The sequence below is a fragment of the Sus scrofa genome, chromosome 9 (genome assembly GCF_000003025.6).
Source record: "Sus scrofa isolate TJ Tabasco breed Duroc chromosome 9, Sscrofa11.1, whole genome shotgun sequence".
NCBI classification, from domain to species: Eukaryota; Metazoa; Chordata; class Mammalia; order Artiodactyla; family Suidae; genus Sus; species Sus scrofa.
The window spans coordinates 11,665,186-11,681,884 of record NC_010451.4 but is presented as its reverse complement, the minus strand read 5'-3'; the positions used below and the strand labels follow the sequence as shown (position 1 = coordinate 11,681,884).

The following is a 16,699-nucleotide window of genomic DNA, read 5'->3' as shown; positions in this document are numbered from 1 at the left end:
TTTCTGAATTATTGCAAATAATTGCTTGGATTATTGGCTTTTTTTTTTGGAAGAGGTCTATGAGGCTCATAGGTAGTCTGCTTCCTTGCAGGTGGAGAAAGAGCAAAAAAGAAACATTACTCAAAAGCAGCAGCACTGTCACAGGTAAAGTCAGAGGCCTATCCCACCCTCATATGTTTCTTTATTCCTGCTCGTTGCCTCCGGGACACAGTGCCTTCCTTAATGTTTCTGATAATAGTTGAAGGAGTCTGAAATCACTTGGCGGGGACCAGCAAGAGGTTGGTACAGATAGGCTGGGCACAGATTCTGGGGGGCTTTTGGCATCAGGCATTATGTTGGAGTTTATTGTGTAAGCCATGAGACACCTTGGAAGATTTCGAATATGGATATTTCTTTGTTCACTTTTTTTTTTTTGTCTTCATAGGGCCTCACCCACAGCGTATGGAGGTTCCAAGGCTAGGGGTCTAATCAGAGCTACAGCCGCCAGCCTACACCAGAGCCGCAGCAATGTCAGATCCGAGCCATGTCTGCGACCTACACCATGGCTCGTGGCAATGCCGGATCCTTAACCCACTGAGCGAGGCCAGGGATCAAACCTGCAACCTCATGGTTCCTAGTTGGATTCATTTCCACTGCGCCACGACGGGAACTCCGTTCACTTGCTGATATATTCATTCATCACCCAATTATTGAGTCCCACTTTGTGCCAGGAACTCTTGAGAGGCTGAAGTAACTGAAAGCTGTCAATAGAGGGTGACCCAAGAGAAAAGAGGGTGGCCCACAGAGAGCAGTGAGGAAGCAGGCAAGGCATAGCTGCTGACACCCTTAGACCAGGCACTGAAGGCCAGGACAGAGACGCTTCCATGCCCGTCAGGGCTTAATGTGCTTTATGGGGCTTCAGCTGTGAGTGATGGAGATTGGAAGGTGGAGGGAGACAAGTGCAGCTGTCTTGGAATCCTGAACTAGGATCTAGGCTTTGCGTATAAACAATCAGGTGATGGCACATGAGTTTCAAACAAGAGAACAATATGCTTAGACTTCAGTGTAAAGGGATGGAATAGCAGAATAACTTAATATGCATCAGAGTAACTCAGGGGTTGAGAAACTGAGACAGGCCCAGTAAGGAGAAGGGAAGCTAGAGTTTATTCTGTAATCACACAGTGAGTTACTGGTTTGGGAAGCCAGTGCAACATCAGAGGATAAACCCGTTAGGAGTCAGAGGACTGTGCAGTACATGGTACAGTTTCCTCTCATAGCTCTTGGATCCTTAAGTAAAGATGGTACGGTCACAAAATTATGAATTAGTTTAATTTCTTGTGGATAGTGGTGAAGATTATGAGATGCTGTGTACCAGTTGGCAAAGGGTTAAACTCATATAGTACTTAGAGTTGCAGAATGGATTCACAGGGACCATAAAAAAGTTCAGAAATGTGAATAAATTAAATGACAGGAAATAGACTTTCATTTTGTGAAACTAGGTTCAAGCCAAGTTCACTAAAATCTCTTAAGGGACAGAGAGATTCAAGTCTGAATTACCTGGCTTTTGAGAAGTCCACTCTGTCAGCTGTTAAGACTGAAGTCTGCATTCCAGCTGCTTTATGATTTTTCAGTAGTTGTATGAACAAACTGGGGCTATCATAACAAAATACCAAAGACCGGGTGGCTTACACAACAGACCTTTATTTTCTCACAGTTCTGGAGGCTAGAGGTCCAAGATCATTGTGTCGGCAGGTTTCGTCTCTTCTGAGAGCTCTTTCCTTGGCTTGTAAATAGCCACTTTCTTGCTTTGTCCTCATGCAGCCTTACTTCTGTGCGCCTCCCCCGCCCCGCCCCATGTGTCCCCTCTGCACCCCCTCATATCCTCTCTGTGTTCAGTTTTTCTCTTCTCTGCTCAGTTGGACCAGGGTTTACCCCACTGGCCTCGTTTTAATCACCTCTTTAAAGGCCCAGTTTCCAAATATAGTCAGGTTTTGAGGTATTGGAGGTTATGGCTTCAACATACGAATCTGTAGGGTACACAATTCAGTCTGTAACAGTAATCCAGCCAAGAAATGAAGAGATTATGGAAATGGTGAGGGAGGCATGGGCGGGAGAGAGTAGTTGTGTGTGTGTGTGTGTGTGTATGTGTGTTTTCTTTATGCTGAACACCACACAGGCTTTATCTGCACATTCCATGTGAGGTATTTTTGAACCTGTGCCAATGAGGCAAGACAAAGCATCCTCTCTCGGGTCTGGAGAATTTTTGAGGGAAAGTTAAAAAAAGAAAACTATGTAAATTAGATTTAAAAAATGTTAACTTGATCCCCACTTCATACCATGCTGAAGTGATGATAAGAAAATAAGTTGAGTAGAAAATAAAGACTTTTTCTTGTTTTTAAGAGTTTTTCACTGTCCATTTGCAAAAGCCAATTTTGCCAGATCTAAGTAAATACATTGAAAGGCTGTTTGAGTACCTAGAAGGGGCAGGACCAAATTTAGAATCAGAGAAGGAACAAGGAAGACTGGAAAGAGGCTAGAACCTCAGCCCAGTTTCATTCATGTTTGATAGAATAGAGCCTTGAACACATAGTGGCACATCTTGCAGCACAACCACTCCTGGGAATGGGGCTTACACATTGCTGCACCTGCTGCTGCCACCAGAAGGTTTTCATCACCTCTACAGGTTCAGGATGTATTTTTTTCAGCCTTTTAAAGGCATCAATAAAAGAAAAGACAAAAATTGCATGATCATCTAAGATGCAAAACAGGCATTCAGTACAATTCAACGTAATGTATATATATATATAAAAGTCACTGCTGTACAGGAGAAATTGGCACATTGAAATCAACTATAATTTAAATTTTTTTTGTCTTTTTTTTTTTTTTTTTTTTTTTGCGCTATTTCTTGGGCCACTCCCGAGGCATATGGAGGTTCTCAGGCTAGGGGTCTAATCGGAGCTGTAGCCACCGGCCTACACCAGAGCCACAGCAACGCGGGATCCGAGCCACGTCTGTGACCTACACCACAGCTCACGGCAACACCAGATCCTTAACCCACTGAGCAAGGGCAGGGACCGAACCCGCAACCTCATGGTTCCTAGTCGGATTCGTTAACCACTGTGCCACGACAGGAACTCCCTTAAATTTTTTTGATTAAAGTTACAGGAAAGTTGGAAGAAAACATTTCAACATCCTTTCATGATAAAAAACTTACCAAAGTTGGCAGAGAGGAAACATAATTCAACATAAGAAAAGCCATTTATGACAAATGCACAGCCAACTTAATACTAAATGGTGAAAACCTGAAAGGCTTACTGTAAAATTCTGGCAAAGAAAAGAATGTCCATTCTCACCACTTATAGCATTTGAAGGCCTTGCTCCAGCAATTAGAAAGAAAAAAAGTTATCCAAATTGGAAGAGAAGAGGTAAAATTGTCATGATATACAGAAGACATGATCCTATATATAGAAAACCCTAAAGACTCCACACAGAAACTATTAGGACTGATAAACAAATTCAGCAAAGTAGCAAGATACAAGATTAACATATGGAAATCAATTGCATTTCTTCACACTAAAAATAACGTATCAGAAAGGGAAAGGGAAAGAAATCCCCTCTAAAACCACATCAAAAAATAAAATAATTAGGAATAAACCTTACCTAGGAAATGAAAGCCTTATATACTGAGAAGTATAAAACATTGATAAAGGAAATTGAGCATGATTTAAAGAAATGGAGAGATATCCAATGCTTTTGGATTGGAAGAACTGATATTGTTAAAATGGCTCTATTACTCAAAGCAGTCTACAGATTAATGTGATTCCTATGAAACTACCCATTAAATTTTTCACAGAACTAGAGCAAATAATTCTAAAATTTGTATGGATCCATGAAAGAGCCAGGATTGCCAAAGCAATCCTGAGAAAATGAACAAAGCAGAAGGTATAACCCTCCCAGACTTCAGAAAATATGACAAAGTAACAGTAATTGAAACAGTGTGGTATTGGCACACAAATAGACATATGGATCAATGGAGCAGAATAGAGAGCCCAGAAATAAACCCACACATCTATGGTCAATTAGTCTTTGACAAAAGAAGCTAGAATATGTAATTGTAAAAAAGAGTTCTTCAGCAAGTTGTGTTGGGAAAACCAAACAGGTGCATATAAAGCAGTGAAGTTAAAACACACCCTTACACCATACACAAGAATTAACTCAAAATGGCATAAAAACTGAACTATAAGACATGACACACAAAACTCCTTAAAGAGAACATAGGCAGAACATTCTCTGTCATAAATTCTACTAATGTTTTCTTAGGTCAGCCTCCCAAGGCAATAGAAGTAAAAGCAAAAATAAACAAATGGAATTAATCAAACCTAGAAGCTTTCACACAGAAAAGGAAACCATAAACAAAATGAAAAGACAGTCTGTGGAATGGGAGAAAATATTTGCCAATGATGTGACCAACAAGGGCTTAGTCTCCAAAATATATGAATAGCTTATTCAACTCAGTATCATAAAAAGCAAACAACCCAATCAAAAAATAGGCAGAAGGCCTAAATAGACATTTCTCCAAAGCAGACATGTGGTTGGCCAGTAGGCACAAGAAAAGATGCTCAACTTTGCTAATTACTAAGAAATACAAATCAAAACTACAGTGTTACCACATCACCAGCCAAAATGGTCATCATTAAAAGATCTACAAATAAAAAATGCTGGAGAGGTTCTGGAGAATAGGGAACCCTCCTACGCTGTTGATAAGAATGTAAATTGATGCAGCCACTATGGAAAATAGTTGGAGGTTCCTTAAAAAACAAAAAATAGAGTTGCTGTATGATCTAGCAATTCCAATCCTGGGCATATATCCAGAGAAAATTCTAATTTGAAAATATACCTCTTCTATGTACGTAAGTATGTGTGTGTGTGTATATGTGTGTGTATACATATATGTGTGTATATGTACATGTGTATATACACATGTGTATATACACATATACATATGTGTATACATATACCATATATAATATGTGTATATACATGTGTGTATATGTATGTAAATGTGTCTACATGTGTATACACACATGTATGTATACGTGTATATGTGTGTACATATGTACACATATGTATGTGTGTATATGTATACATATATGTATATATGTATATACACACAGACACACAGTGGAATACTCTTCAGCTGCTAAAAAGGGAAATAATTACCACCTGCAGCAACATGGATGGACCTAGAGATTATCATACTAAGTCATATACACATATGTGTGTATATGTGTATATGTATATGTGTATACATATGTGTGTATATACATATGTGTAAATGTATGCATATATGTATATACACACAGACAAATAGTGGAATACTCCCCAGCTGTTAAAAAGGGAAATAATTACCACCTGCAGCAACATGAATGGACCTAGAGATTATCATACTAAGTCACAAAGAGAAAGACAAATACCATATGGTATCAATTATATGTGGAATCTAAAATATAACACAAATTAACTTATTTACAAACAGAAGTAGATACACAGACATAGGAAAGAAACTTATGGTTACCAAAGAAGAAATGGGGTAGGGAAGGAATAAATTAGGAGTTTGAGGATTAGCAGGTACAAACTACTAAACAATAATGTTCTACTGTATAGCACAAGGAACTGCATATCCTATGATAAACAATAATGGAGAAAAATAAGAATACATACATATATCTGGGTCATTTTGCTGTATCCAGATACAGTGTAAATGAACTGTACTTCAATTAAAAAATAAAGCAATGAACAGGATATCTGATCTTATCACTTCTGTTTGGCATTGTGCTGGATATCCTAGCCAGTTCACTAAGATAAATAATAGGCATAAAAAATAATAATAGGCATAAAGAAGAAATAAGTCTCTCGATTTGAAGTTATTATTTACATTAAAAATTCTAATGAATCAAAAAACCTGCCAGAACTAAAAAGCAATGTCTTAGGATACAAAGTTAGTATACAGAAAAAGTCAATTGCACGTCTATATATCATCAGTGAATAATTGGAAATTTTAAGTTAAAATGGCATCATTTACAGCAGCATAAAAACATAAATTGGAAAAATTAAGGGAAATGTTGCAAGCCCTTGCAAAGAAGATAGATGATTGGTCATTGAAAACTACACCAGTTTAGTGAGAGAAAGAAGACCCAGATAAATGGAGCAGCATACCACTTTCATTAACTAGAAATCTTAATATCATAGACACTGGTTGTCGTGGAATTGACCTACCAGGTCAATTCAAGTGCAATAGAAATCGTCTATGAAGCTGACAAGAAATGAAGCTCTCATGTTCAGCTCTTATCAGTGTTGAAATTACACTCAGGGCAACTATAACCAAGTGTGGGGTTTATTTCTCTGGAATCTCACTTTCATCTAGGTTTTGGCCCCATCGTTTCTCACCATACATTGTAAATTCTTAGATAAATTTAAGATGTTTTCTTGGTTGTATATATTATCCATTTTTAATTTGTCTTTGATAGGAGTAAATGTCCTAGCTCCATTACTGAAAGTCTCCATCTATTTTTTGTCTATCAGTGAGATAAAAATTATTTTTGAGCACTTGCTGTGTGGCAGACACTTCTAAGCACTGTGCATGTGGTGGCAAACAAGACAAAGACTGTCATTAAAAAGCTCACATTCTAATGGAGAATGTGTTCATTTTTCTATTCAAAATGATTTGGAAACAGTGGTTGTGAAATGCATGCACTTTAAGTAAATGTCAGTCTTTGCCTTCTGAGGCTTCCATGATGCACTAAAACCTCACGTAGAGACTATTAAACTCCAGCACCATGCTGAATCGAGGACGTCAGCAAAGACTGCCCAAAGCCTGGGAAGGGAGAGAAATAGGAAGAAAGGACCCAAGGTGGTAAGTGAGGAGCTAACATTTGAAAGATGACTAGGATTTTACCACATGACTGGCAAAGATTAGAGAAGTGACATTTGAGGAATGTGTTGTTGTTGTTTTTTTCTTTTCTATCCCACAGAATCTCAGAGTACAAACCTCCAAAAGGGAAAACGTCAGAGTCAAAAAGCTTCAAATTTATCCATGGAGCCTCCCACCCGCGTTAGGGAGATCCCTTGGACTCACACAGCCCACTACCCATCTTTAACCAGGAGCATAAGGAAGCAACCACACTCTAGCCATTTTCCAGTAGTGCCCGAGAAGAAAGCTAGACAACAAGAGTCAGTCAAGGAAACCGTCAAGAAACCCATGGTTCACAAGGATTACTTTAGACAACCGCTGGCACCATGAAGGCCTTTGAACCTACCCAAGCAGCGGTCCGGGAGTCCACGAGAGAGGCTCCCTTCCAAAATACATTGTCTGCCTTGGAGGCACGTGAGAGAATTTCCCCCACAGAAATCTCTCATCCTAAAACACAACCTGAAAAGCTCCCAGCTGTTGAATCATCCGAAGAATCCTCTTTGATTTATTCCACCACATCTAGCCTGTTTTCCTTAGGGATTTCTTCAAAGAAGGATTAGTCACAACTCGCCCCCTTCTTTCCTCTCTGTGCCTAAGTGTGGTGATGGTGTGGAGGCCTCAAGAAAGCAGTGCAGAAGAATCATTAAGGCTCTTAGGAAAACTGCTCTGGTTTATCCTTCCTATTTAAAAAAAAGCATCTTACAGGGATAGGTAAGGAAATATAGTTTTGTGGTCTTCAAGCTGGAGCTCGTTGTTCTCGGAGTGTTACAGGTTTTGTCTCATCTGTGGTGAACATCAGCGTGTAAATAAAGACAATCTCTCAGGAACCCTGAAGGTAAATGGTCTATTCTTCGGGCCCCTCTGTGGTCACTCAGGCTAACAGAGGCTAGATGAGTGCCAGCATTATGCCGTCCTGAGTCAGAGAGCTAGAGATGACATGAGCATGAGTTGGGGGCAAAGATCTCATCCCACACACACATTCTTTAATCCAGCCTAAGTGGGGTGCTGTCTATAGCTTATCATTGGCTGCTCCCCCACTGGGGTGATGCGCATAATCCTGTGCCAACCTAATGACTAAAAATCAGACCCACAGCAAGTGTCTAGAGCTTCATCAACCTGGAGAACCTGAAAGAAGAAATTCCTGGGATCTACAAGTGAAAGAAGTGGTGAATGGGGATAAAATGGAATATTTTAAAATCTGTTATTAATCAAACCCAGGCACAAGTTCTGAAAACTTTCATCTTTACTAACATCAAGAATAGGATATTGCCACTTACTTAGATAAGATTTAATCTAGTGTACGTAGTCTAGTCAAGATGATATTGAGTTTAAATTAATCTGTTTCTACATATAAATGTTTAAAATTTTTTTAAGGTAAGAAAGCAGAAGAACTGTCACCAGGCAGAAAATCATTAACTGTCAAATTAATTCACTCAGACAGTGACAGTTCTTGAAATCCAGAAAAAAAAGTGACAAACTTTGGAACTGGAAGGAGCCTGGGAAGTTAGATTTCTAATGAGAAAAATTAGAACTGGAATTTGAAGATTGGAAATGATTTGGGAAAGGAACGGAACGAGTGCACATTAGGTAGACACAACATTAGTCAAACAAAACTTTAGTAACAGTCTTTTTTGTTTTTTTAAAAAATGATAGGATATATGTAACAATTTTTTTTAAAATTTTTTGTCTTTTTGCCTTTTCTAGGGCCGCACCCATGGCACATATGGAGGTTCCCAGCTAGGGGTCCAACCAGAGCTGTAGCCGCTGGCTGACACCACAGCCACAGCAACGTGGGATTTGAGCCGCATCTGTGACCCACACCACAGCTCACAGCAATGCCAGATCCTCAACCCACCAGGCGAGGCCAGGGATCAAACCTGCAACCTCATGGTTCCCAGTCGGATTTGTTAACCACTGAGCCACAGTGGGAACTCCCTATATGTAACAAATTTTATCTTGTCTTTTTTTTTTTTTTTTTTTTTTTTTTTTTTTTTAGGGCTGCACCTGTGGTACATGGAGGTTCCCATGCTAAGGGTCAAATCAGACAGCAATTTTTTCTTCTGAGGGTTTTATAGTTTTAGCACATACATTTAGGTCTTCGATCCATTTTTGAGTTCATATTCATATATGGTGTTAAGTAAGGGTCCAACTTCATTCTTTTCCAAGTTTTCCCATTACTACTTGTTGAAAAGCCTGACCTGTCCCCATTGAATGGTCTTGGCACCCTTGCCTAAGATGAATTGACCATATTTCTGGGCTCTCTGTCCTATTCCATTGGTCTATATGTCTGCATTTATGCCAGTATCACACTATTTTGATTACTGTAGCTTTGTGGTAAATTTTGAAAATGGGTGTGTAAGTCCTCCCATTTTGTTCCTTTTTTTTTTTTTAAGATTGTTTGACTTTCCAGGTACCCTTGCAATTCATATGAATTTTAATATTAAAAAATGCCATTTGGAGTTCCCATGGGCTCAGCAGGTTAAGATCCTGACATAGTGTCTGTGACGATGTGGATTCAATCCCTGGCCTTGCTCACTGGGTTAAGGATCTGGTGTTGCCACAAGCTGCAGCATAGTTTGAAGATGCAGCTTGGATCTGCTGTTGCCATGGCTGTGGAGTAGGCCTGTGGCTGCAGCTCTGATTGGACCCCTAGTCTGGGAACTTCCATATGCCACAGGTGTGTCCACAAAAGAAAAAAAAATGCCCTTGGGAACTTGATAGAGATTGCATCAAATCTGTAGAGTACTTTGGGTAGTATTGTCATGTCAACAATATTAAGTCTTCTAATCTATGAACCTGGGATATCTTTCCATTTATATATATCTTCTTTAATTACTTTCAGCAGGCTTTTTTTAGGGGGGTAGTTTTCAGTGTTCAAGACTTTATTTTTTGTTGCTAAATTTATTCATAAATATTTTATTCTTTTTGGTTCTATTGTAAATGGATTTTTAAAAAATTTCTTTTTGGATTGTTCATTACAGATTCTCTCTAATCTGTTTTTATTACCTCATTTGTTTTATTTTCCTGAGTTTGGACATTTTTTTTTTTTTGTCTTTTTGTCTTTTTGCCATTTCTTGGGCTGCTTCTGCGGCATATGGAGGTTCCCAGGCTAGGGGTTGAATCGGAGCTGTAGCTGCCCTCCTACGCCAGAGCCACAGCAACGCAGATCTGAGCCATGTCTGCACCTACACTGAAGCTCACGGCAACGCTGGATCCTTAACCCACTGAGCAAGGCCAGGGATCAACCCGCAACCTCATGCTTCCTAGTCGGATTCGTTAACCATTGAGCCACAACAGGAATTCCTGGACATTGGTGTTCTTTATGCCACTTATTCAGCTTTTATCCTTTATATTCCTTGCAAGTAATCTCTTATCTTTTTATTCATTTTCATTCAGTCCTGCCAGTTTCCATTTCATATCTTCCTATTGCTTTCCCATATCTGAGTTTTTTCATTTTTGTTTCATGGTATTCTTTCAAATATGTAGTTGCTTTTTAAAAACATTTATTTAATTCATGTTGGACTCTTACTTTGCTTCATGGCATAATATTCTGTTGGTTCTCATAGTGTCTCCATAAAAATGCTTTAGTGTAATTTTTCTAGTTCATAGTATAATATATTGAATTTCATGAACTGATTATTAGCTGGTAAATTATATAATGTGTTAGAAGAGAAGAATCTTGGACATGTTCCGTTTTTCTTAGTTTGAAGTTTCCTTCTCTTGTTGCTCAAATTAAAAGCAGGTTTTTTTTTTTTAATGTATAGTGACATTGGGAAACAGGATTCCTGTGATGTTTCTAATCTGTCATGTTACAGTAGCATCCCTAATGTCAGATTCCTCCTAACTTTTCTTTAGAAACTGGCTGCTGCCTCCATAGGATTCCACCACCTTCCAGTATTCCTCCCTGCCCCCTTTCTGTTAGAAGCCATCTTCCAAGACTTCTTTCCAGTCTCCTAAACTTTGGAATCCTTTCCTTTCGATCCCAGTGCTCTCACTGCCAGGATTCTGATCTGCTCTCAGTAGTTCCTGTTCCACGTGAGATCTCTCCTTCTTAGGGTAAACCTTTGTTTGACCTTTTCCAGGTGCCACCCCTCACAAAAGCTTCCCTGCATTTTTCACTCTTCTTCATACCTCTCTCTGATCTCTTCTCACCACTGAGAGCTCCAGCACTAACTCTGCTGCTTCCTGGGCTTTATTTCCACACCTGCTTAACTTGCTGTTTGTATTCTTCCCTATTCTTTTGTTTGAGGGGATGTTTTTTCTGTTTTTTGTTTGTTTGTTTGTTCTCTCCTTGTTGTTCTCTGTGGTCATTAAGAGAATGTGTGGGAGATGCACAGCTAGCCAGCATTATTCTCTGGAAATCCTTCCTTAGATAATATACTTCTCTTACTTGATGTCTTAGCACTGGTTGATACCTTTGCTCTGAAATCTACTTGGTGCAGTATTAACAGTAACTTCATCTTTCTTTTCAATAGAGTTAAAAAGATATATGTTTTTCTATCCTTTTTTAACTCAGTGAATTTTACTCCATTTATTGTTGTACAACGATCATCACAATTTTTTCTATCCTTTTACCTTTAATCTATCTATGTCTTTATATCTAAAGTGAGTTTATTGTAGACAGTATATAGTTGGCTCTGGGCTGGTGTCTTTGGATTATCATGTTTTTCTTGATTTGGGCCTCATATTTCCACACTATTATTGCTTTTTTTTCTTTTTTATGTTCATACCTGTGGCATATGGAAGTTCCTGGACTAGGGGTTAAATTGGAGCTGCAACTGCAGGCCTATGCCACAGCCATGGCAACACCATATCCCAGTCACATTTGCAACCTATGCCACAACATACATCAATGTCAGATCCTTAACCCACTAATGAGGCCAGGATCGAACCTGCTTCCTCATGGATACTACATTGGGTCCTTAACCCACTGAGACACAATGGGAACTCAAAAATTATTGTTTTTAATTAATTTAAATAAGCTTTTTTCCTTGTGTTTTATCCATTACAATTTTTTTTATGAAGTAGGTCTAAATTCTGTAACTCTCTCTTACCAGTTTTTCTACTAATAATTAGTCAGACAGTATTTACCAAGCACCTAGTATGTGACACACATTTTTCTGGGAACTGGAAATATAGCAGCAAGGGAGTCAAAGTTTCTTCCCTCTAGAAGCTTAAATTCTACTGGGAAAATGTGTTCATTTTTCTATATGCTTATTTGAAAGCATTTATTGTAAAATATATAATCTTTAAGCAAATGTTAGTCCCTACTTTGTGAGAGCTTCCTTGGTAAGCCTTACCCTCACATAATGGACTTTTTTGCACCAGAAAGAATTGAAAGGCCATGTATAAGTTTGCCCAAAGTCTTGGGGGAGGAAGCTTAGAAGCATGAGCCTGAGGGGCTGGGAGTGGTTCTAACATTTAATAGATATCTTTGAGTTCACCACATAATAAACACAGATTGGGGTAGTGTAACATTAAGGAATCTGTATGTATGTCTTTTTTATCCCCCACCCCCCAGACATTCTGGAAACAGCCCCTAACATAGGCGAAGAATCATGCCTACCTTCTGGTAAGCCTAGATCCAAAGAATCTTCAGATACCCAAGTTCCCTCTGTATTACAGCGGCCCCCAAGGAAGATGCCATCAAACCACCAGTACCCTCCCAAAGGAAACAATATTCTACCAGGGCTTTCCAAGGAAATCAGATCACCAGTGCCCCCCAAGGAGGATGCAAACCACCAGTGTTCCACAAAGGACACATTAAACTAATGGTGCCCCTTGAGGAGGATGTCACACAGCCAGTATCCCCCAAGAAGTATGTTAAACCACCAGTGACACCCAACAAGAACGTCAGACCCCCTCCTGCAGGAATGGCATTATACCACCAGTGCTCAACACGGGGAATGTCAAACCACCCAAGTCTCCCACAGAGAGGATCAAGCCGCTAGTGTTCACCAAGTTGGATGTCAAACCACCATTGCCACCCAAGGGGGAGGCCATGCCACCAGTATTCCCCAAGAAGACTGTCAAACAAAGTTCCCATCCAAAGGGTCATCAGACAGGTCCCCTTCATTGAGACATAATGATACCTGCCACAGAGACCTGGGACTCACAGAACCCTTCAAAGAGGCCCTTATCATGAAATTCAATCCTGAGACTCCCATTGTTGAATCATCCTCCAGGAATCCTTTAAAACAGTATATTCTTGCTCCACTATCATGAAGTCATTCTTCTATAGTATGTTCTTAGGGAAAATTTAGCCATACCTTGCCCTCTTCATTTTCTTTCTTTTTTTTTTAACAATAAATTGTGCATTTATTAGAATAAATATTGTTCTTGCTGATAAGTTCAAAAACCCTTTCCAGCTGTGGATTCACGTCCAGCCAGCAAGCTCCACCACCTCCCTCGTGCCTCCCAGAAGTCCTGGAGCCAGTGGTGGGGCTTAGAACTCGGTAAATGGGAAATCGATATACTTGGTTGCAATATTTTTTGTTGTTGTTGCACTTTATTTTTTTTTATTTTTTTGCCTTCTTCATTTTCTTCTCTGTGCCTCAGGGTGATCTGATGTTAAAGAAAGGAATGCAGAAGATCCATTGAGGTTGTCAGGAAAACCATTCTGGTCCGGGCTTTCTATAAAGAATGCATCTCAATGGTATGAACAAGGGGAAAATAGTTGTCTTGGAGCTGGAGTTGTTTGCTCTCTGTGTGTCGTAGGATTTATCTCATCCTAAACTTTTATAACATTCCCTGCTAAAAGAATGGCTGTGGTGAACACGAGCATGTTCACCAATAAAGAACCTTTCAGGAAAGTCATAAGGTAATTGAGACTCTTTGGACCCTTCTCTGGTCACTGAGACTGACAAAGACTAGGAGATGATACCTGAGTCAGATAATGAGATGTGACATGAGCATGAGTTGGGGGCAAAGATCTCATCCTACATGCATATTGTCAGCCTGTATGCAGTAGATTACTTAGGTACTTCCTAATAGCTTGTCATTGGCTAATTCCACAATGAGATGATTGGTATAATCTCATGTCCACCCAATAGCCTTTGGCCTTGAAGGGAAACTAGAACTTAGAACAAGCGTCTCAAGCCCCTTTTGTCTGGGAGTCCGATGTTAGAAGCAGTTAATTGAAGTGCACTATTTGACCATCACCTATTCACACTCCTTCTTTGGACCTGAGTATCCCCATCTATTTGATGATACGTAGGGGAAGACCCCCATAACACTGGCTGTGATTTATCCTGTGGAGTCATATAAACATGTCTTGGGCATGAAAGCCTTAGGTAGCAACACTGTCATCCCAGAAAGCAGGGCTCTCTGGTTTCAACAGCTAGCCTCTCTGGCTCCCACACAGACATCTGGAGAGAACAGAAGTAACACTCCCTGTGGAGTGATTCAATGCCTAATTACAGGTGATCCCAGCCACTTGGGTATATGAGGGCAAGTGGAACTGGGAAGGCTCTGCTGAAGTATCAAGGGGACCTTGAGGGAAGATTAAAAAAATGCCTGCGTCAGGGGGATAGTCCTCATCACTTTTCCAGGCACTTACTCCAGCCACAGTCAAGCAGGATGCCTCACCACCAAAGCACACCTTCCGCATATGAAGACCCCACCGTAGACCTCCCCAGGTCATGTCCAGACTTGTTTGTTCCATCCTGGTCACAAAGTAATATTTTATAGGCACCCACTGGATGTAAGAATTTAACCCAAAGCAGCATTTTTCCTGGGGTTTTTGGAGGTTTCTTGATGAGCCAAGATGATTCTGGCCAGGTTAAAGGGTCGTTCTGGATCCAGGTTCCCTAGATAAGGCCCAGAAGCTGGTTCCCCTTTTAGATCTCCAGCCCATCCACGCTCAGGTTTCCATCTCCCGGGCTGACATCAGCATTTCCCCCCAACCTGCCCTGGTCCTAGCCAGTCCCTTTAAGTCCCTTTCAAGTACACTGTGGGCTCAGGCATTCCAGCCCCCAAACCCAGACTAGTTTGACCCTGCACACGCAGACCAAGGAGACAGTTACAGAGGCCATTTCCCCACAGGACTCTGTCCTGGCCCCACACATCGCCCTTCCCATCTCTCAGCAAAGACACTACACGGCCAGAGGATGAAACACATGCTTTATGCCCTGAGATGATTAGGGGGTGCTTGGACAGGGACTCAACACTCACATTGTAGTAGATAAAAGTGGCCTGTCTTCCTCACCCCAGCCAGGCTCCTGGACTTAGGGGAGTTGAGGCAGTCCCTTAGGTTTCAGAATATTCTTGGTTTTGTTGGTTTGGTTTACATTGTCCTCTTGATTCCCTATCCCAGTGGTGCACAGAAAGTCAAAAGAAGTTGCATGATAGGGCTGGTCTAAGAATGGCATCTAAAGACCACAGGCTCTTACAACTGGGAAGGCCATGGTAAACCAGGACTAAAACCAACCCGGTGTTTCAGGGGTGGGTGGAAGGGAGCTGCAAGGCCATCTCTCTGTAATAAGAATCAGAGGTCATGTTGTTATGGTTAATGGTGGCCAGCTGACCCAGCCTCACCGACTATATGGCAAAGATCTCCCCTGGCTGCAGAGGTAGCCAATAGTCCTGAGCCAGCTGCTGCCTAAAGAGAAGACACAGAGTCAGGGCTACCTTCCCACTGCTCACTTGCCACTCTTGAAGCCCTGCTGTTTGCTCATGGCCGTGAGCATCTGGCTAATATAGGATGTCAGGAGGTCATCCCTCTTGTAGCCCTGGAAACAGCATCAAGAAGATAAACAGAGCACAGAGTGGGACAGGGCTGCCCACTCAGACCCAGAACACAGCTCCCAGGAAACTGTAATGGAAACGGCCTGGACAAAGGCAAATCCTGTCCCACCCTGAGTGTCTCCCTAGCCACAAGGTTGAAGGGTTAGATTCATCCACCTAGGGTTCTAAACTGCTGTGACCCTACACTCGTGGATTTCTCAAATTCTGCATACCTACCTCCAGGAGTGACTGTAAAGTCTCTACCAGTTGAGCTTAGTCCAGGAAGCCTCACTGCTAATGGCTCTGCTGTTGAACTCAGGGGCCAAAGGCTCAATCCCCAGATATTGAAGGCACTGAGACATTAGTTACTGAATGAGCAGTCTGTTTCTCAGCCCTAGAGTCCCTTCCCTAGACCTAAGCTGACCTGACTGAACTCTAACTGGACCTAGGATCCTGACCAAAAGCCAAGCCACATACTCCTCATGTTTGTTCTGGAGTCTGGGACGATGGTTAAAACTGCAGGTAAGTCAGGGGAACACTCCAGGCTTGGAAGGAAGAGCTCTCACCAGTGATACCTCACAGAGAAGCTTGCTTCCTTGTACCAGGTTCCTAATGGTGATGTGGAAGGAGGCACTGCTGCTGTTCTGTTGGAGATCGTGGTGAAGGGGTGATTAGTCAAGATGTTCTAGGGAAACAGATGGAATCTGAAGCTGCACAGCCAAGGTCATCTGCACAGCCTAGAGCCTCACTTCTCTCAGCTGTAGCCACAGACACTGTCCAAATGAGGACCTTGGGACCTTAGGTGAGAAAAGGAGCAGGAGGGTAGAGTCAATCCATCCTGTGGAGCTGTGTGGGGCAGATGGCCTCCCTGCTCCAGGCTTGCTTGGGGCCAGCTGGTGGGACAACCAAGGAAGTCCAGAAGGCTGTCAGGTGTATGGGACTGGAATTAGGAATTTGAGAGCCTGAAGGAACTGAAACTGGGAATTTTAACAAAGAACTAGAAAATATAAGAATGAACCAGCCAGA

General features: G+C 41.2%; 1 protein-coding gene across 1 annotated transcript in view; it reads left to right on the top strand.

Moving 5' to 3' along the window:
• Positions 1-242, top strand: part of LOC100511652 (glycerophosphodiester phosphodiesterase domain-containing protein 4) — an 89,899-nt gene extending 89,657 nt beyond the window's left edge. Inside the window, 1 exon segment of the mRNA XM_021062557.1 lies at positions 92-242. Within this exon segment, the coding sequence (XP_020918216.1) occupies positions 92-242 (151 nt within the window).